Genomic DNA, 22,634 nt, shown 5'->3' on the forward strand with positions numbered 1-22,634 from the left:
GCTAATATCCTCGCAATTTCGCGACGAAAAGTTGAAGTTTTGTGAGTGAGTTTAGTTCTCTCAAGTGTGTTTTATTCTCACAGAACTCGTCTGTGTGAAGAGAATAAGGCGCAATTTACATGAAGACTTTTCAGACGTCTGTTTTTTCCAATTCTCTTTTGAGAATCTTCCAAAAAATCATGAACATTTATACGGTGATTTTTTACATGCAACTATGCATGTCTTTTTTTGATGTTTAATTGTATAATCCTTTTTAATTACTTATTCGTAATAAAAATAAAATGAAATTTTTAACATAAAAACCATTTAATTTGATTCAAAAAAAATTTAATTACACGCTTTAGTATTTTTTTAATGCAAATTTTAATGTTTTCATGTAAAAAAAAGACATAGGCGCAATTTACATGAAGACTTTTCAGACGTCTGTTTTTTCCAATTCTCTTTTGAGAATCTTCCAAAAAATCATGAACATTTATACGGTGATTTTTTACATGCAACTATGCATGTCTTTTTTTGATGTTTAATTGTATAATCCTTTTTAATTACTTATTCGTAATAAAAATAAAATGAAATTTTTAACATAAAAACCATTTAATTTGATTTAAAAAAATTTAATTACACGCTATAGTATTTTTTTAATGCAAATTTTAATGTTTTCATGTAAAAAAAAGACATAATTATTTTTTTACATGAGCATAATATCAACAGTACGAATGAGTTTAAAGAGGAATGTCAAAAACAATCATGAAAATCCCAAATCATGTTTGTTTTCTTACCCCCCATTCTTCTCTACCCCGCTCACCACCAATCATCGACAAACATGAAAACAGACGTCTGGGCAAACATGAAAAAAAATCATCGTGTAAATTGGGTGTAACAACTTTTGTTTGACAACCCCTTCAGCAGAGATACAAGCCGTGACGGCTCAAATCGGCGGCGGCTGGCCGCCGGTAATATTTAGCAAGCCGCGCCGCCGCCGACTTCTTTCGACTCAAAGGCTAAGCCGGCTTTAACGTAGCCGCTGATAAAGGTTGTAATCAGAGATACAAGCCGTGACGGCTCAAATCGGCGGCGGCTGGCCGCCGGTAATATTTAACAAGCCGCGCCGCCGCCGACTTCTTTCGGCTCAAAGGCTAAGCCGGCTTTAACGTAGCCGCTGATAAAGGTCGGAATCGCACATGTTTTTCAGAAAATAATTTCACCAATTTGAACAGAGTTGCCACTATTTTAAATTCTTATGGCAAATTCAAAAGAGTTGCCACATAATATTGTGTTAATATTAAAATAGTGATAACTACAATAATAATGTCCATTTTCTGCAGAAAAAACTTATTTAGAGACAGGTTTCTATATAACAGACTATTATACAGAGATTTTTCAATATAATAAACGCTTATAAGGTAAATTTCTGAAGAAAAAGTTAAATTGAGCCGACAATTTAGCCGCCGCCGATATTTTCTAATATAACCAGCCGCCGCCGACCTAAAATGGTTGCGCCGCCGTCGCCGATCATTTTGCATCGGCTAGTATCTCTGCCCTTCAGTTTCGCCTATATCCCTACTAGGTGCAATTTACATGAAGACTTTTCAGACGTCTGTTTTTTCCAATTCTCTTTTGAGAATCTTCCAAAAAATCATGAACATTTATACGGTGATTTTTTACATGCAACTAGGCATGTCTTTTTTTGATGTTTAATTGTGTAATCCTTTTTAATTACTTATTCGTAATAAAAACAAAATTAAATTTTTAACATAAAAACCACTTAATTTGATTTAAAAAAATTTAATAACACGCTATAGTATTTTTTTAATGCAAATTTTAATGTTTTCATGTAAAAAAAGACATAATTATTTTTTTACATGAGCATAATATCAACAGTACGAATGAGTTTAAAGAGGAATGTCAAAAACAATCATGAAAATCCCAAATCATGTTTGTTTTCTTACCCCCCATTCTTCTCTACCCCGCTCACCACCAATCATCGACAAACATGAAAACAGACGTCTGGGCAAACATGAAAAAAAATCATCATGTAAATTGGGTGCTATATGGTCGAATCGAAATGCAGAATACCAAAGTTGCCAAACGGAGAAAATTTCGATTCGAATTGAAATGCAGAATAGGGGTCAATAATTTTGTTTTCTTATTGGATTGTTGAGGTTGAAATAACTGTTTGTTTTGCCATATGATGGTTCTACAAATATATTAAATTTAACGATGACTCACGGAGAGTCATGCATATTTCTTTATGATTATGATTTATTTCCATTAATTTTGTATGTTAATAAACAAAATTATTTTATATGAGGCAAGTCCTTTTATCTAAATTTTAATATATAAATAGAAAAATGTTTTAATTTTTTCGTTTTAAAATTATGATGAATTTTAGAAATTTTTACTATTTTGAGTGTATGCCAATCGGTAACAATTTACTTGAAAATGTAAATTTTTGATAGATATGAGGTGATCAAAATTTTACTAGCTCATAGGGCTATATAAATTTTTGACAAATGAAAAGAAAAATTTGAAAATACAAAAAATAAAATATTTTATAATTTTAGTTTATAAAATGTGATTGTAGAAATCTATTTTAATAATAAAAAAATCAATTAAAATGTTTCATTTATTAAAATATATGCAGATTTTGTTGTGAAGTTAGGTTGTGTGCCAAACGATTCTATGGTAAAATAAAATTTTCTTATGGTGGAAAATATTATCACTTTTGCTGTGCCAAACGAAATTTTTTTTGATTACATGAAATTTTGACAATTTTCACTAATTTCACAAGAAAATCTGCATTTATTTTAATAAAGGAAACTCTTTTGTTGATTTTTTATTATTGAAATGATTTTCTACAATCACAAATGTATTATAAACAAAATTATAAAATATTTTATTTTTTGGATTTTCAAAATTTTCTTTTCATATGTCAAAAATTTATGTAGCTGTTTGTGCTTTTGATCATGTACGAATTGGCATCACTATAAATCACGATATTTAAAAATAAAATCTGGCAGCAACATGTACAATATTAGTTTTATTTTTATTGTTTTGGTGCTAGCACGTGTTGAGGAATTTGTTTTAAATATATATTAAAAATAATTAGAAATGCCCAAATCAAAGAGAGATAAAAAAGGTGAACTAACAAAATATTTGGGTTCTATTTTTTTTATAATTAATTTATATCTTTATAGTTTCCCTCACCAAAACTGATCGCAAAGGATTAGAATGGAAACAACAAATAATCGATGATATCAGAAGATGCACAGAAAAATATCCAAATATTTTTGTATTCCAAGTACAAAATATGCGCAACAATTTATTAAAGGATTTGAGACAAGAGTGGAAACAAAATTCGAGATTTATATTTGGAAAAAATCGTATTATGCAGATCGCATTGGGCAGGACAAAAGCTGAAGAAATAGAAGTTGATTTGCATAAATTATCAAAGAGACTTACAGGACAGGTTGGACTGCTCTTTACTGAAAAGAGTAAAAAAGAGGTTTTAGAGTGGGCCGAAAACTATTGGGCAGTAGAGTATGCGAGAAGTGGTTTCGTCGCTACTGAAACAGTTGTTTTACCAGAGGGACCTTTGTCTGAATTTGCACACTCAATGGAACCTCATTTGAGATCGTTGGGAATGCCAACTTTATTAAAGAAAGGCGTAGTTACATTGTTATCAGATTACACAGTTTGCGAAGAAGGTAAAGTGCTTACGCCCGAACAAGCGCGTATACTAAAACTTTGTGCAAAACCAATGGCAAAATTTCAATTGACTATGAAATGTTCTTGGACAAAATCGGATGGTTTTGAATTGCACGTGGAAGATGATCTTAATGATGACAAGGCTGACAGTGGCCAAGGAGACGACGATGATGATGAGGCAATGGATGATGATGATAATTCAGATCTTGATGAAAAATAATTTAAATTTTTATTGCATTCGGATTTAGAATAGTAAAAAATTAGGCTAAGATTTACTTTGTTTATTCGTTTATATTTGAATAAATGTATACATTTCATGAATTTATGCCGAAGAAACACTTCCACTTCCTCCACTAACGGTACCACCGATTTTTTTTGTAGGTTTATAAGCTATAACATACCGTTGTGCTACGGGTAAAGGTTCTGCGTAACCATTCGTGTACGAGGAATCCTCAAATAAAACTTCGTAGTCTTCAGTAGCCGTCTGCGGTAATCTGTGAATGATGGCCTTATAAAAACATGTAGTTTGGGGATACAATGCCATAACTTTTGGAAAAATATAAAATCATATTTATTACATTAACAAGTAGGAAAGTATAGTCGGACATGGTCGACTATATGATACCCTACACCATGGTTATATTTTAAAAACTATTTTACATAAACTTTTATGTTGAATTTTACCTTAATTCCGATGTTTTTAACCAATTTATTGATGAAAATCTAAATTTCTAAAAGAGGCTTTATATGGGACTTAGGGTCAAATATGGGCCGATCGTCAACAAATTGGGAAGAGCGATGTAATTTTATATAAAGGATAGTAATGCTGAATTACATCGCGATACTAATGGTTATAAGTTAATTTTTAGACGTTTAAGTTATTTTTTAAACGGGGTTTGTGTGGGGGCTAGGGTCGAACGACGGCCTATCATTATAAAAATTGACATGGTCATTTATGCCATGCCATTGAAAATTGTGGCCTGTAGCTTACGCACATGGTTTACATGGACAGCCAGACGGACGGACATGTCTTAATCGACTCAGAAAGTGATTCTGAGTCGATCGGTATACTTTAAGGTGGGTGTAGGACCAATATTTGTATGCGTTACAAACATCAGCACAAACTTATAATACCCTCCCCACTATAGTGGTGTAGGGTATAAAAATCATAAATCACGAAACGTACCAACAGTGTCTTTTGGGAAAAGTGCATGTCCATCTGTTTCAGGATTGGCTCTCATCAAAGGCAGTGGTATAACTTTTCTTTTACTTAAAACGTGCCTATCTTTTTGTTCTTCATCAATGTCTACAACGTCATATTTATTTTGTCTGTTCAGAAATTGCACAACCTCTGCCAGTATCCAATTTTCTTCATCTTCCACACCTTTCACAAGTGCAGCTACATTATCACCAACTTTAGCAATGTAGTGGCTTTCAGCTGGGATAGCCCCACAAAGAGGAGGTACTTTTTCTCCCGGTTTGCTCACAAACAATGGCAGTGTCTGCGCTGATATCTGTACCATTTTCATAAGAGCTCCTCTTCTAATAGCTTCTTTATTTCCAGCATTGCGAGCTTGTATCCGACGTTCATTTCTTATATTTCGAATTTCCTGTATTTTTTCCAGAGCTTTTCGAATGCTTTCTTCTTCGATAGATGCATCTTGTAAACAAATTTTGTGCAAACTTTTTATTTTCTGAACCGGTAAATTGCTATGGTGAGCTCTATTTAAACTATTTATATTTGCTTCAGAACGGCGACGTTCATCATCAATTAAGTGTATTAAACGTTGAATATCCTTGAGGCGTTCCTAAAAGGATATTATTATTGAAACTCTAAATTTATTCGAAAACAAATCAATTCACCTGTATTTGTTGTGCAGCAATTTCCGCTGTTAAGGGCATTATTTTAAATATTACAATTCTATAATGTAAACATAAATATATTTCCATAAAGAATTACCCAAGGCGAATTCAGATAAGGTGGTGGCAGTTCTGCAACAACAACATCAAGGCGAATTCAGATAAGGTGGTGGCAGTTCTGCAACAACAACATTTTACATGTATTTTGTTTTTGCATTTGATTTACGTAAATGTCAAAAACCATAAGTACGGCGAATTCATTTCATGAAAAATTTTTGTAAAATTTTTATATTTTATTAAAAATAAGGATAAAGATATTAAAATTTGTGAAGAAAATATATCCTGAATTGAATAATGTTTGTTTCAAAGAAAAATTCTATTCCGGCAGATTAATTTGCAAAATTTAAGTGAGTGCCTGAAGTTAAGTAAAACTTAATTTTTTTTGAAAAATAAACATAAAAAAGTACATATTCATGAAAATATTATATTACGAATGAATGAATATTTGTTGCGAATGGATAATTCTACTCCGGCGGAGTAATTTTCAATATTTGGCCATAATGTATCAGCCGCCGGACGGGTAAATACTTCATATGGGTTTTGTTATATAAAGCGTTCCGGAACATACTTTTTTTAGTTCATCTCTTTATCTACATAGTGTATATATAAAACAATATTGTTAAATTTGTTAACATTTAATAGATTTCAAAATTAAGCGATATGTAAAAGTAAGCTGCCGCTGTTCGGCTAAATTCTTCATATGTGTGTCTTTATATAAAGTGTTCCGGAAGAGATTTTTTTTAGTTAATCACGTTATCTACACAATGTTAATATAAAATATAAAACAATATTGTTTAATATGTTAACATTTAATAGAAAAAAATATTTTTCCTAAATAACATATTTGTATACATACCAATTATGCCATTATTTAAATAAAATGATATTTGTTTACGAGATGCTTGGTATTTTTAGATTTTTTACATAAATAATTCAAAATATTAACGAAGTTTTTCTACGTTTAACGGAAATTTTTAAATATAAAAATGTAAACAATAACAAACTTTGACAGCTACATAAACCAGGCAATTTAAAAAAAAAATTCATCAGCTGATTGAATAACACCACCATATCTGAGTTCGCCTTGAACAACATATTACATGTATTTTGTTTTTGCATTTGGTTTACGTAGATGTCAAAAACCATAAGTACGGCGAATTCATTTCATGAAAAATTTTTGTAAAATTTTTATATTTTATTAGAAATAAAGATAAAGATATTTAAATTTGTGAAGAAAATATATTCTGAATTGAATAATGTTTGTTTCAAACGAGAAAATCTATTCCGATTAGATTAATTTGCAAAATTTAAGTGAGTGCCTGAAGTTAAATAAAACTTAATTTTTTGTGAAAAATAAACATTAAAAAGTACATATTCATGAAAATATTATAATACGAATGAATGAATATTTGTTGCGAATTGATAATTCTACTCCGGCGGAGTAATTTTCAATATTTGGCCATAATGTAGCAGCCGCCGGACGGGTAAATACTTCATATGGGTTTTGTTATATAAAGCGTTCCGGAACAGACTTTTTTTAGTTAATCTCTTTCTCTACATAGTGTATATATAATACAATATTGTTTAATTTGTTAACATTTAATAGATTTCAAAATTAAGCCATATGTAAAAGTAAGCTGCCGCTGTTCGGCTAAATTCTTCATATGTGTTTCTTTATATAAAGTGTTCCGGAAGAGATTTTTTTTAGTTAATCACGTTATCTACACAATGTTAAAATATAAAACGATATTGTTTAATATGTTAACATTTAATAGAAAAAAATATTTTTCCTAAATAACATATTTATATACATACCAATTATGTCATTATTTAAATAAAATGATATTTGTTTACGAGATGCTTGGTATTTTTAGATTTTTTACATAAATAATTCAAAATATTAACACATCTCCGTTTAACGGAAATTTTTAAATATAAAAATGTAAACAATAACAAACTTTGACAGCTACGTAAACCAGGCGAATTAAGAAAAAAATTATCAGCTGATTGAATAACACCACCTTATCTGAATTCGCCTTGGAATTACCGATTACTTTAAAATTAGAATCACTATGTAGTGATGCCTACTTTCCACTAACAAAACGCGGCGAACACAGTCGAATAGCATGGCACAAGTCATGATACAATTAATAAGGTAGCCTCGTCCACACAGCTGATCATCAGCTGTTACAATCTTATCTGTCAAAATTCCTGTTTGTTTACATTAAGGAAAAATAGCGTTGTAACAAATTTTAAAAAGTGAAGAAAATTATGTTTTTAAATAAGTTTTCTGGGTCAATTGTGATTAAATGTCTTTGTTGTCCTCCTCCCTTGATAAAATAAGAAAATGTTTTGCTTCGGCATACTTTCCAAATTATATTCAACAATTTTTACACGTCCAATTACTTTTCACAAAAAGCAAGATTTGTCTTCCCAATAGTTATAGTTATGATTTTCAGGCATTCCAGGTTTAATTAATTTAATATATTAATATTAATAGTTAAAATTTTAAATATTTGCTAAAAACTCATATTTTTATTGTGTTTATTTGTTGCTTTTTCATTATCCGCATGCAGTTTATTTTGACAGATGGGATTATTTTACAATAACAAATTGTCTGTTGTTTTTGTATTGTTGTATTTGTTGTAGCGACGAGGCTACCAGGATGCACTTATAAGGTGAAGTCAATTCTACAAAAACAACAAAAGTAGATACTGCTGTCAAAAAAATTACATGTTGCCACCGTGTTTTTTTTAATTGGCCTTACAAAAAGACAATCCCACATGCCCAAAAATCTCTTCACGTAAAGTAAATATGTTTATAAGATAAAATTTATTAAAAATTATACATGAATTGAAAAATTATTCACAAACAAAATTTTTATTTTATAAACGGTATTTTGTATGAAAACCATTTATAAAATAAAAATGTTGTTTGTGAATAAGGGGGTTAGAATATTATTTATTATTTACTTATTAAAAAAGTAAATAAATTATCAATTAAAATAATAAAAAATTAGTATTAGATTACAAAATTGTAAGTAGTAGCAAAAATACAAATTACATACATATTATTTTTTATCAGTCAATATTGGGAACTTATAATACCGTGTAGGTCTCTACTATTGTCGTATAAGAAATATATAATGATCTTTATAGAAATGTGACCAAACCACTACCATGGAAAGTTGTTAAAAAATAAGATATCTATGATAAAATCGATTTTTAATAATTTTATTTACAATTTGTACTCTCAATTGATTAGTAAAAAGTTCCCTATAATTGATAAAATAGATGCATATTTAAGACAAATAGTTTGTGCAATTTTTGAGTATTTCGCATAAATTTACTACGGATTAAAATGAATATAAAATTTATTTATTATTTTTTTGTCCTAAAAATATAATGCATCCCTAGATAGATGTACATATTTTTTCGGATTGTGGCAACTCTAAATGGTGTACTTTGACAGTTGTATCTACCTCAAATAAAAACAATTAGTGATCAGCTGTTGAATTGACTTCACCTTATAAGTGCACCCTGGAGGCTACCTTATTAAGTGTACACTGGGCACAAAATAAAGTATATTAAGAAAGTACCCACTAAACAATTTTTGCCGAATTCGTAACGAATTCGTACCGACAATCTGCACAAGTTGCCGATTTCGTATCCGAATTCCGTCAGAATTCGTTACGAAAGGTTGCTCGGAATTCGGAACTCTTTGTCTGAGGAAATTCGGAAAAATGTGCAGAGTTGTCGTTCAGAATTCGGTACGAAATCTGATGTAACTTCCTGGGGAAATTCTGTAGGAATTTTCGACAAATCTTATTGAAGTTGGACAAATGTCTGATACCATGTCTGACATTCTTTCGACATCTCGTACGAAAGTCTAATCAAATATAAGAAAGTCTGATAAATGTCTGATAAAATTTCCGACAGTTCGTACAAAAGTCTGATCAAGTATAAGAAAATGGGCTGACTATTCTGATCAACGTCTGATGAAAACTATTTTTATATATATAATTTATTATGGTTTAATTTTATTAATTTTAATAATAATTTATAAGCTTCCATTATTCATGATTTCTTAAGGGTACATAAAAAAATAATAGAAACTTATAGATTAATTTTAAAATTAATAAAATAGTATGGTTTACTATTTACATATTATATACGAAAATAGAGTTCATTACATACATCTATTTGAAATTATAAAATGAAACCATAAAAAATTATGTAATTTTTTGCTAATTTTTGTATATTAACAAAGTTTAATGAAATTTAAACAATAATTATCACATATGTAGATGTTGTTTACTTGATTTACAAAGACCAACTGAGAAAATAAAAGAAAAGAAACATAAATTCCCTTTTAAAGTACAGATGACGAATTTCAAAATATAAACAAGTTTGTGCATGATTTTTATTAAAAACAAAACAAAATTTCCTTCAGATAATCTGCAGAGTTGTCGCAAAGTTTTCTTACAAAAGCACTGAAAATGGGAATAAAATGACCGAGCTAAAAATATAAGAAAATGTGCAGACTATTCTGTTAAATATCTAAAGGAAATGTATATTATTCGCTTAATTGTCTGACGAAGTTACAAAAACAATTCTCTTCAGATTATGTGCAGATTTATCGGATATAATTCTTAAGCCATTTTATATTTTACTTCAGAAAATGTACAGACTATTCTCCTTTATGTCTAAAAAATAATATAGGAATAAAAAAACAAATTGTCCTCCGCCAATGTGCAGATTAGTCTCATAATTGTCGTAACACTGAAATTCCCTTTCGACAATATGCAGACAAGTCTGATGTTAATCGTTTAATACTTCAGAAAATGTGCAGAAAAGTCTAACAAACAGTTTGCCGATTATTCTGTAAAATGTCTAAAAGAAAATTTAGGAATTCGTTAAAAATTCTGATAAAGTATGAGAATTATTTCAGAAAATTTCTGACATCAGACATGTCTGAAAAAATTGTTTACTGGGTACCGACATCTCTTGTTGTACAACAACATCTACAACAACCACATGTATTTTGTTTTTGGAATAATTTAATATTGTTTCAAAATTATATGGTTTTTGTTTATAAAATTTAACAAAAATTTCTTTCAACAACAATGGGAAGAAAACTTAAATAAAAAAATTACTTTTAAGATTAAAATGTTAAGGATATAGTTATATTTTTATATATTATATAATTTATAATACTTTTAAACAATTTTAAAACCACTTTTCATTCACTTTTACAACTTTTCACAAATAGCAAAATACAGCTTAACCGTTATGTCAATACCTACATACCCGGGTGTGTTTTTCATTTTTGAAGTGAGATATCTCGAGATCTATATATCGTATCGACTTGAAATGTAGACTATGCTTGCAGAGTAATGTTTGCTATAAATTTAAAAAAAAATAGTTAGATATATATTTTTTAAACCGATTTTCCATTTTTACCTCGTACATCAATACCCAACATACCCGGGTATGTATAAAAATTATATGTCAGTTATCGAACAAAAATTAACTTTCATTATAAATTTTATATTTTATTATTAGAATTATATATATTCTTGTATCTTATAAAAAAATTGAGATAAATAACAAATTTTACTTCAAATACAGAGTCATGTGTCATTATTCATAAATTTGAATGTGAAATATTTATGGACCCTGTAAACATTTACAAATATGGACCGATTATGTTGAAATTAATTTTTTAATTGTATATGGCTTAGTAAAGTAAAATTATACCGATTATAATAATTTTTTTGTTATATAAACAAAAATATTTAAGTTTGAATTTTCAAATTTTAATTTTTGACCATGACCATCTGTTTTTGCAAAAAAGTTCCCTACTAACGAAAGCAAAAACAATTTCTTTAATGTTAATTGATTTTATATAGCTTAATAAATAATATAGAAAAAAATTTGTTCAATTACCTTTCCCGCTCACTGAGTAATAGCTTTTTGAAGTAAAAATTTTACAAAGTCAAATTCTGCATAATGTACATCATATGTTAAGTAGGGGTTTTTCTTTAGTTTTTTTGCATATGATATTTTTGTAATTAAGAAAACAATGAGAAAACTTTTAAAAAATTACTAAAATTAAATGGTATGTGATCAAAAACTATTTAATTTATTTTTACTGGCGTTTTATTTTTTTTTTTTTTAATTTTATTTTAATAATTTATCTAAACTATACACTAGAAATATATAAAAAGATGAAATAGCCATATAAATTGTATGCCATACCCGGGTATGTTGGGTATTGATTTACGTAATTTTGTTGGGGTATAGACAAGACGGTTAAAAATGGCGACATGAACATTGTTGATAATTTTCAAAATAAACTTTGACAACTTTGAAAAAAATAGTCAGCTGTTTAAGTTACTTTATTAATATACTATGGCACAAGATATATTAATTATCAAGATATATTAATTATAACCCCATGTATGACAGTGTTGCCTAAACAATTGTTTAGACAACGTCGTCTTGATAACAAACGTAAAATTTGTTTAGAATTTTTTTTGTGCAATTAATCTTGATAACAAACGTCATTTTATTGTAAAATTTGTTTAGAATTTTGTTTTTGTGCAATTAAAATAGATTTTTAACATACGTTTTAGTAAAATTAATGTTTATTTACAAAATTTGAACTTAATTTTAATTGTTTTTATAAAATATAGCATTATTTCAATAAAATTATCTGTATGTTGTAGTAATAAAATCAGCATTTTGTTACCCCTATGCATTAACATAAACAAAAAACTGACAATTTTTCTGCCGATGTTTTGTCAAGTGCTGTGATAAATATTTCTCTAATATAGACACGGGGTAAACAAGAAACTGACTTTTTTTCTGCCGACGTTTTGTCGAGTGCTGTGATAAATATTTGTCTAATATAGACAAGGGAAAGGCGAATTCAGATAAGGTGGTGTTATTCAATCAGCTGATGATTTTTTTCTTAATTCGCCTGGTTTACGTAGCTGTCAAAGTTTGTTATTGTTTACATTTTTATATTTAAAAATGACCGTTAAACGTAGAAAAACTTCGTTAATATTTTGAATTATTTATGTAAAATATCTAAAAATACCAAGCATCTCGTAAACAAATATCATTTTATTTAAATAATGGCATAATTGGTATGTATACAAATATGTTATTTAGGAAAAATATTTTTTTCTATTAAATGTTAACATATTAAACAATATTGTTTTATATTTTATATTAACATTATGTAGATAACATGATTAACTAAAAAAATCTCTTCCGGAACACTTTATATAAAGAAACACATATGAAGAATTTAGCCGAACAACGGCAGCTTCCTTTTACATTTGGCTTAATTTTGAAATCTATTAAATGTTAACAAATTAAACAATATTGTTTTATATATACACTATGTAAAGTGATTAACTAAAAAAAGTCTCTTCCGGAACGCTTTATATAACAAAACCCATAAGAGATATTTACCTGGCCGGCGTCTGCTACAATATTGATAATTACTCCGCCGGAGTAGAATTATCCATTCGCAACAAAGATTCATTCATTCGTTATACATATTTTTTTCGTGAATATGTACTTTTTTATGTTTATTTTTCACAAAAAATTAAGTTTTACTTAACTTTAGGCACTCACTTAAATTTTGCAAATTAATCTGCGGGAATAGAATTTTTCGTTTGAAACAAACAATCAATTCAGAATATATTTTTTCACAAATTTTAATTTCTTTACCTTTATTTTTAATACAAATTTTACAAGACATCTACGTTAACCAAATGCAAAAACAAAATACATGTAAGATGTTGTTGTTGCAGAACTGCCACCACCAAGATATATTAATTATAAGGTAGTGTCGTCGGCGAATTCAGAAATACGGAGCGAATTCATTTATTTTTTATATATGGAGTTTGACAGCATGCCTACACTTCAAAGTGCCAGCACACTGTCAAACTACATATAAAAAAAATCAAAAGTGTATTAGCAAAAAACAATCAGCTGCTCTGTTAACACTACCTTATAATTAATATACCTTGGCCACAACCTTATCTGAATTCGCCTTGGGTAGTGTTGTCGGAGAATTCAGAAAAACGGAGCGAATTCATTTAATTTTTTATATATAGAGCAAGGTGAATTCACATAAGGTGGTGTTATTCAATCAGCAGATTATTTATTTTCTTCACTTGACTGGTACATACTGACGTCATAGTTTGTTATTGTTTACATTTTCAAAAGTATTATTGGTCTCCAACAGAAATAAGTTTTAGAGTTTTAATGGTCTCCACCAGTATATATTTGAGTTTAAATGGTCTCCACCAGGTTATATCGTGAGTATTTTATGGTCTCCACCATTTAAAAACATAGCCTCACTCTGAGGTAAAACGAAAGCACGCGTTTAATGAAGACAACGCATAACTTAGAATCAGTTATTCGAAGTAGTGCATAAAATTAGTGCGGGGGTGAGAAGTAATTCTGTCTAAAGCTCGGCAACAAGCACAAGCCTGACCGTCCTTAAGTCCTCTTTTACATTGAGACTTTTTCCCCCTGGGCTTTTCTCAATTTTCTTTTAAATGCCCTTCGTAAAATCTTGAATGTTTACATTGAGACTTTTTGAGACTAAGAGTTGCCATTTCTTATAATTCTTAATTTATTGTTTTAAATATTTTATAAATGAATAAATCTATATCTTTAATATTTGTTATATTAAATATTGTTTTAATTATTTAAGTAAATATTTGTATAAAAAAATTTATGAAAAAAATACTAAAATACTTTAAAATACATATTTTTGCTACTATTAGCTGTATGTTTTAGTTCTTCTCATAGTTATTTATTTTTTATTAAAGATATAATAACATTTTAATACTCATAACATTTGAAAAAATAAATAATTTTCAAATTAATTGAAATATGTAAAAAATTAAATTATTGCAAATGGCAACACTAATTCATGTGTGAGAGTAGTCGCACACGATCTTTACGCTGTGAGAGCAGAATAGAAATAAAGCAACCAGCAAAATCACGAACATGAAGGAAAAGCAATGTCGAAAAAACCCCTCAAATTACGATTCGTGCGTGTCTTGCTACTTCCCTTTCTTCTTTCCCCCATTTGCCTACAAACTCGACACGCTTGCGTGCTCACCCCTGAGAAAAAGTCTCAATGTAAAAGTGGAATTATAGTATTTATTTTTTATTAAAGATATAATAACACTTAAACACTCACAACATTTGAAAAAATACATTATTTTTAAATTAATTGAAATATGTAAAAAATTAAATTATTGCAAATAGCAACACTAATTCATGTGTGAGAGTAGTCGCACACAATCTTTACGCTGTGAGAGCAGAATAGAAATAAAGCAACTAGCAAAATCACGAACATGAAGGAAAAGCAATGTCGAAAAAAGAGAGGGAAATAGTTTTTGCTCGTGACACCTTTGTATACCCTGTGCCATTAACCGTATAAAATTTCAAGCGACTTTTTTCTGTTTGAAAAAGTACATGCAATTGAAAAAACTCTGAAACTATTATGAGAAATTCTGCACAAAATCATAAAAAATTTGGGCTCCTTGATTTCAAATTCCTTTAAAAAGAACAAAATTACGTTTTTTTCTGCCCTAGGAACATATGAAGAATCCTTGAATATTGACAGAGAAAACAGAACTACTTTTAATTTGACAAACAATTTTGAGATGCTCATTAAAGAGTAAAACCACCGTTTTTTTCGTCTTTGTTTCTCAAAAATACAACCACTGATAAAAAAGTATGCATACACACTAAAGTTTTGGATGGATTTAGACACCGAATCCGAAGAAATAAAGGTTTAAAGATCAAATATCGTTAGATATACAAAAAAGTTACCAAATAATTTTACTTATTAAAATATCCACATCTTCCTCTAATAAAAAAATTTCGGAATTTGTTAATGGAAAATGTGTGCTGGAATTATTCAAAATCATTATTTAATTTGAAAAGCTTGGAATAAATACGGTGCTACATACGTGCAGAATTTTTGGTGGATAATTTTCTAAAAGTATAAAAAGATATTGAAAGATGAAGTCATCTATATTTTATATGAACAATGCTTTATATGCATCGTTTCAAAGGTAATCCTATACAAGATTTGCAAAAGTGCTGTCTTTCAGGACACTCAAATGAGTAGTCAAATACATATTATGGTTTTTTAGATTTGAGCTGCATTTAAAAAATGGCAACCGAATTTATATCAAGATAATTTTTGATGGTTTTTTAACTTATTGCAGATTTTTATTGTTATCTCGATTTAACAATAAATTTAAATTTTATATTTTTGTATGAAAAATATGAGTGATTACGGATCTTTATTTTTTCTCGAATTGAGAGTTATTTAAAGTAAATTTTTAAACAGTTACATAAATAGAAATTTTAAGGGGAGATATAAATGATTTTCTAGATGGATTTGTAGATTTAAATTTAAAATTCGAATTTTTGTGAAAAATTTAATATATTTGGCAACCCTGCTAGAGTTCGGTCGTGATTTATTAGTTCTGTGATTTCTTAAAAGTTTATTTAAATAAATCAACTTTAAAAGTGTACTTCTGAAAGCTTTTCCTTAAGCTAAGTATTCATTGTAAAATACTGAATAAGTGAATATTGAAGTTGTGCAGTTTTATTTCGGAATAAAGCCTTATTTTACTTATTTTTATTATTCCACTTTTACATTGAGACTTTTTCTCAGGGGTGAGCACGCAAGCGTGTCGAGTTTGTAGGCAAATGGGGGAAAGAAGAAAGGGAAGTAGCAAGACACGCACGAATCGTAATTTGAGGGGTTTTTTCGACATTGCTTTTCCTTCATGTTCGTGATTTTGCTGGTTGCTTTATTTCTATTCTGCTCTCACAGCGTAAAGATCGTGTGCGACTACTCTCACACATGAATTAGTGTTGCCATTTGCAATAATTTAATTTTTTACATATTTCAATTAATTTGAAAATTATTTATTTTTTCAAATGTTATGAGTATTAAAATGTTATTATATCTTTAATAAAAAATAAATAACTATGAGAAGAACTAAAACATACAGCTAATAGTAGCAAAAATATGTATTTTAAAGTATTTTAGTATTTTTTTCATAAATTTTTTTATACAAATATTTACTTAAATAATTAAAACAATATTTAATATAACAAATATTAAAGATATAGATTTATTCATTTATAAAATATTTAAAACAATAAATTAAGAATTATAAGAAATGGCAACTCTTAGTCTTAAAAAGTCTCAATGTAAACATTCAAGATTTTACGAAGGGCATTTAAAAGAAAATTGAGAAAAGCCCAGGGGGAAAAAGTCTCAATGTAAAAGAGGACTTAAGGACGGTCAGGCTTGTGCTTGTTGCCGAGCTTTAGACAGAATTACTTCTCACCCCCGCACTAAATTTATGCACTACTTCGAATAACTGATTCTAAGTTATGCGTTGTCTTCATTAAACGCGTGCTTTCGTTTTACCTCAGAGTGAGGCTATGTTTTTAAATGGTGGAGACCATAAAATACTCACGATATAACCTGGTGGAAACCATTTAAACTCAAATATATACTGGTGGAGACCATTAAAACTCTAAAACTTATTTCTGTTGGAGACCAATAATACTTTTGAAAATGTAAACAATAACAAGCTATGACGTCAGTATGTACCAGTCAAGTGAAGAAAATAAATAATCTGCTGATTGAATAACACCACCTTATGTGAATTCACCTTGCTCTATATACAGATGACAATTTTTCTTAGAAATGTAAATTTTGTGAAAAATTTGTTATTAATAAATATAAACAATACAAACGGTTTGAAAAAAATTCAATGTTTGTGTAAAAATCAAATTTTTTAAATTTTTATACAAACAAACAGCAAGCATTTGTACAAACACGAAACACTCTCATTCACTACACAACAGGCTTGCACAAACGTAAAATATTGGTATGTTTGTCAAGCCGCTTGTGTAGTCTATTTGGGCCTTAAGTTAAGGACCTGCAAACATTTTAGAATTTTCAAGTAAAAATAAATTTTTGATTAAAATGTTAACTACCTAAATAATAATTCTCATTAACTATAAGAAGTATATATCATGAGCATTATAAATGTAACAAAAAAGGGACGGAAAAAGGTCATTGCATTTCATTAAGATTATAACAGGCCCGAAACTAGTGGTAAAGGTGTATTTATTCGAATTTAATGTATTAAACATTCTCTTCTTCGAACTAACTTAACCTTCCACGATAGAACTGTTGTCGTGCAAAAAAAAACTATAATATATAATAATAAATATATATGAGACTTTTTTTACTCTTTCACTACATAACTAATAAACTTATTTTCAAAAATTTTGCATTTAATAGGTCTAACCTCAGAAGTTAAAAAACTCTATATGATATTGATTTGATGCTACGCACATTTTTATGTTCGCTATTTGAATAACAATGAACAGCTGTAACACCAAATTTCTAGGCTGAATATAAAAAAACATGAACCGATTTTCAAAAAATTTGGCAACAGACAGTGTATTTTTAGAATCAACTTTTTGATCTGGATTTTATGCTTCATGAAATTTTGCATGACAACATCGTGGAAAGTTAGGTTAGTTTGAGGAAGAGAATATTTAATAAATTTAATCCGAATAAATACACCTATACCACTAATTTCGGGCCTGTTAAGATCAAATACAATGACCTTTTTCCGTCCATATTTTGTTACATTTATAATGCTCATGATATATACTTCTTATAGTATATGAGAATTATTATTTAGGTAGTTAACATTTTAATCAAAAATTTATTTTTATTTGAAAACTCTAAAATGTTTGTAGGTTCTTAACTTACTTTACGAGTAGGTAGAATAAAAATCTGTAATCAATTTAATTTATTATCCAAATGGATTTTCATCTAAAGCGTAAAATCGGTTGTGAATTCGTATACCCCATCACTTACACCATAGACTACTCATAGACTGGAATCAGCTGATTTTAGCAATATGGCGTAGGCAAACAAAAAAAAATTACGAAAAATCAACAAAAGAAAATGTATAATGAATGAACCACGGGAGATTTAAATGAGGGACAAATATATAAAGATATATTTCCATCTCTTTTCACCTCATACTTAATTTTTTCAAATGTAAAAAGCAAATTGCATTACAGTCAAACCCCTTATTTCTTGCTTTTTACGAACTTATCTTAATTAGCGTTATTTTGATAACTATTTTGATACAAAAACATATTTTATAAAGAATTCTTGATTAAAAAGAATTACTATTTAGCCCCATGAATAAAATTTCATACAACTATCCATTTTCATATCGAACTTCAAAAAATATGTGTTGAGAACATATAAACGGGGTTTACTGTACATGCAAAGTCAAAAAAGTTGTTTCTGGTGTTGATAGTGTATTGCAAAGCGTTTTATAATGAAAAAAAAAACATTAAGGAATTATTAAAAAACAAATCCAATACACTTTTAATTAGAATCTAAGCAAATATTTTATAAAATAAGGTTGTTTTCCTTCTTATCTTCAATTTTTGCAATTCTTCTTCACATACAATTTCTTAAATGTTTACATATTTTGCTTTTTTTTCAAACGAGCGATGAAAACAATCATACAGCTCATCTCACACACTAATCGAGTTTTAATACATTTTTATTTTTTCTTTTGCTCTAAAATTTTACCTAATGGCGGAATTCAAAAAATGGTAAAAGAAATGTAAACAAAACCATACGGTTCGAATTTACTTTTTTGACGGCTGTCAATGGTTTCTTATCTGGTTATCTGTGACTTACACTTTCCACGCGAAAATTATTCTTATTTCAAAACCTGTAATCCGCAGCATATCCTCAAAAAACTATTTTAAAACAGAATCGGAAATTTTTTTTCAAAGTTATATTTGTTGTAGATCTGTATATATTACTCCCATCACTTATATTTTCCACCGGTAAACTATTTTTATTTCAAAACCTTTAATTTGCTGTATATCCTCAGAAAATAAAAATTTTAAAAGAGAATCGGATGTAGTTTTCTACGATCAAGAAAACTATAAACTATATTAGATCTTGAATTAATGTCTACGATGCCACTTTTGTATGCAGTACTGAACAAAAAAACTATAACTATATTAGATCTTGAATGAATGTCTACGATGTCACTTTTGTATGCAGTACTGAACAAAAACCGCTCATAAAATAGGGTAAATAATATATTCATATTACATTTTTCACAAAAATTCGAATTTTAAATTTAAATCTACAAATCCATCTAGAAAATCATTTATATCTCCCCTTAAAATTTCTATTTATATAACTGTTTAAAAATTTACTTTAAATAACTCTCAATTCGAGAAAAAATAAAGATCCGTAATCACTCATATTTTTCGTACAAAAATATAAAATTTAAATTTATTGTTAAATCGAGATAACAACAAAAATCTGCAATAAGTTAAAAAACCATCAAAAATTATCTTGATATAAATTCGGTTGCCATTTTTAAATGCAGCTCAAATCTAAAAAACCATGATATGTTTTTGACTACTCATTAGAGTGTCCTGAAAGACAGAACTTTTGCAAATCTTATATAGGTATACCTCTGAAATGATGCATATAAAGCATTGTTCATATAAAATATAGATGAATTAATCTTTCAATATCTTTTTATACTTTTAGAAAATTATCCACCAAAAATTCTGCACGTATGTAGCACCGTATTTACTCCAAGCTTTTCAAATTAAATAATGATTTTGAATAATTCCAGCACACATTTTCCATTAACAAATTCCGAAATTTTTTAATTAGAGGAGATGTGAAGGAGAAGATGTGAATATTTTAATAAGTAAAATTATTTGGTAACTTTTTTGTATATCTAACGATATTTGATCTTTAAACCTTTATTTCTTCGGATTTAATAAGTGGTGTCTAAATCCATCCAAAACTTTAGTGTGGATGCATAAAAGCTAATGAATAAAAATAATATTTTTAAACATACTTTTTTTATAAATGGATGTATTTTTGAGAAACAAAGACAGATAAAAAAATATTCTCTTTAATTTTTGAATAAACCCGGGCAGCGCCGGGTACACGCAGCTAGTATATATATAGAATTATATATTCTGTAATGTCTTTTTTTGAAATAGATATCAAAATTTATCTTATAACGATAAAATAGTTATTTTAGTTTTCTGCCTTTTTTTAATCCTTAAAGTCAGTTTCTGTACCAAAAAGTCCCTTAAAAGTTTAGAAGTTGAAAATGAGCTTAAATTAGGAAATTTTGACTAATTTGTAGAAAAATTTAAAAAACTTTTTTTGAGAATTTATACTGAAATCAGCATTTTTAATCACTGGTAGGGAACTAAGGACACTTTCAAATGATTTGTTTTATTTTTGCAGTAGATTTAAAGAACTGGCAGATTAAATTACGTCACACCGTACTTTGAACTGTAGTGCCCCTGGTGTAAAGAGGCAAAAGTCTTCAGTTTTTATATACATAATATAAAATTTCAAGCGATTTTTTGCTGTTTGAAAAAGTACATGCAATTGAAAAAAACTCTGAAACGATAATGAGAAATTCTGCACAAAATCATGAAAAAATTGGACTCTTTGATTTCAAATTCCTTTAAAAAGAGCAAAATTACGTTTTTTTCTGCCCTAGGAAAATATGAAGAATCCTCGAATATTGACAGAGAAAACAAAACTACTTTTAATTTGACAAACAATTTTGAGTTGTTCATTAAATAGTAAAACCACCGTTTTTTCGTCTTTGTTTCTCAAAAATACATCCATTTATAAAAAAGTATGTTTAAAAATATTATTTTTATTCATTAGCTTTTATGCATCCACACTAAATTTTTGGATGGATTTAGACACCACTTATTAAATCCGAAGATATAAAGGTTTTAAGATCAAATATCGTTAGATATACAAAAAAGTTACCAAATAATTTTACTTATTAAAATTTTCACATCTTCCTCTAATTAAAAATTTTTGGAATTTGTTAATGGAAAATGTGTGCTGGAATTATTGAAAATCATTATTTAATTTGAAAAGCTTGGAATAAATACGGTGCTACATATGTGCAGAATTTTTGGTGGATAATTTTCTAAAAGTATAAAAAGATATTGAAAGATGAATTCATCTATATTTTATATGAACAATGCTTTATATGCATCGTTTCAGAGGTATACCTATATAAGATTTGCAAAAGTTCTGTCTTTCAGGACACTCTAATGAGTAGTCAAATACATATCATGGATTTTGATTTGAGCTGCATTTAAAAAATGGCAACCGAATTTATATCAAGAAAATTTTTGATGTTTTTTTTAACTTATTGCAGATTTTTATTGTTATCTCGATTTAACAATAAATTTAAATTTTATATTTTTGTATGAAAAATATGAGTGATTACGGATCTTTATTTTTTCTCGAATTGAGAGTTATTTAAAGTAAATTTTTAAACAGTTACATAAATAGAAATTTTAAGGGTAGATATAAATGATTTTCTAGATGGATTTGTAGATTTAAATTTAAAATTCGAATTTTTGTGAAAAATGTAATATGAATATATTATTTACCTTATTTTATGAGCGGTTTTTGTTCAGAACTGCATACAAAAGTGACATCGTAGACATTCATTCAAGATCTAATATAGTTAAAGTTTTTTTGTTCAGTACTGCATACAAAAGTGGCATCGTAGACATTCATTCAAGATCTAATATAGTTTATAGTTTTCTTGATCGTAGAAAACTACATCCGATTCTCTTTTAAAATTTTTATTTTCTGAGGATATACAGCAAATTAAAGGTTTTGAAATAAAAATAGTTTACCGGTGGAAAATATAAGTGATGGGAGTAATATATACAGATCTACAACAATATAACTTTGATAAAAAATTTCCGATTCTGTTTTAAAATAGTTTTTTTGAGGATATGCTGCGGATTATAGGTTTTGAAATAAGAATAATTTTCGCATGGAAAGTGTAAGTGATGGGG

The 22,634-nt window shown here is 28.3% G+C and overlaps 2 protein-coding genes across 2 annotated transcripts; one reads left to right on the forward strand and one right to left on the reverse strand.

Annotated features, from left to right (window-relative positions):
• Positions 1-2,977: 2,977 nt before the first annotated feature.
• On the forward strand, positions 2,978-4,026 carry LOC119609474 (mRNA turnover protein 4 homolog). The gene is made up of 2 exons (XM_037964288.1): positions 2,978-3,136; positions 3,195-4,026. The coding sequence occupies exons 1-2, from the start codon at positions 3,109-3,111 to the stop codon at positions 3,923-3,925; spliced, it is 759 nt and encodes a 252-aa protein (XP_037820216.1). The 5' UTR covers positions 2,978-3,108; the 3' UTR covers positions 3,926-4,026.
• LOC119609467 (SAGA-associated factor 29) lies at positions 3,966-5,708 on the reverse strand. The gene is made up of 3 exons (XM_037964274.1): positions 5,569-5,708; positions 4,892-5,513; positions 3,966-4,251 (listed from the first exon to the last, which is right to left on the reverse strand). Exons 1-3 carry the CDS (start codon positions 5,653-5,655, stop codon positions 4,028-4,030), a joined length of 933 nt encoding a protein of 310 aa, XP_037820202.1. The 5' UTR covers positions 5,656-5,708; the 3' UTR covers positions 3,966-4,027.
• Positions 5,709-22,634: the final 16,926 nt, after the last annotated feature.

This window comes from Lucilia sericata, unplaced genomic scaffold (assembly GCF_015586225.1).
Source record: "Lucilia sericata isolate MDLA Ls3-8-SP2 unplaced genomic scaffold, ASM1558622v1 Contig000024F_arrow, whole genome shotgun sequence".
NCBI classification, from domain to species: Eukaryota; Metazoa; Arthropoda; class Insecta; order Diptera; family Calliphoridae; genus Lucilia; species Lucilia sericata.

Excerpts from the sequence above, each read along its gene's own strand:
- LOC119609474 (XM_037964288.1), top strand. The coding sequence starts at position 3,109 with ATGCCCAAATCAAAGAGAGATAAAAAAG. Across the intron at positions 3,137-3,194 it reads ATCAAAGAGAGATAAAAAAG|TTTCCCTCACCAAAACTGAT; the intron begins GTGAACTAACAA and ends ATATCTTTATAG.
- LOC119609467 (XM_037964274.1), bottom strand. The coding sequence starts at position 5,655 with ATGGAAATATATTTATGTTTACATTATAGAATTGTAATATTTAAAATA. Across the intron at positions 5,514-5,568 it reads TTGCTGCACAACAAATACAG|GAACGCCTCAAGGATATTCA; the intron begins GTGAATTGATTT and ends ATATCCTTTTAG. Across the intron at positions 4,252-4,891 it reads TTTCCCAAAAGACACTGTTG|TTATGGCATTGTATCCCCAA; the intron begins GTACGTTTCGTG and ends TTTTTCCAAAAG.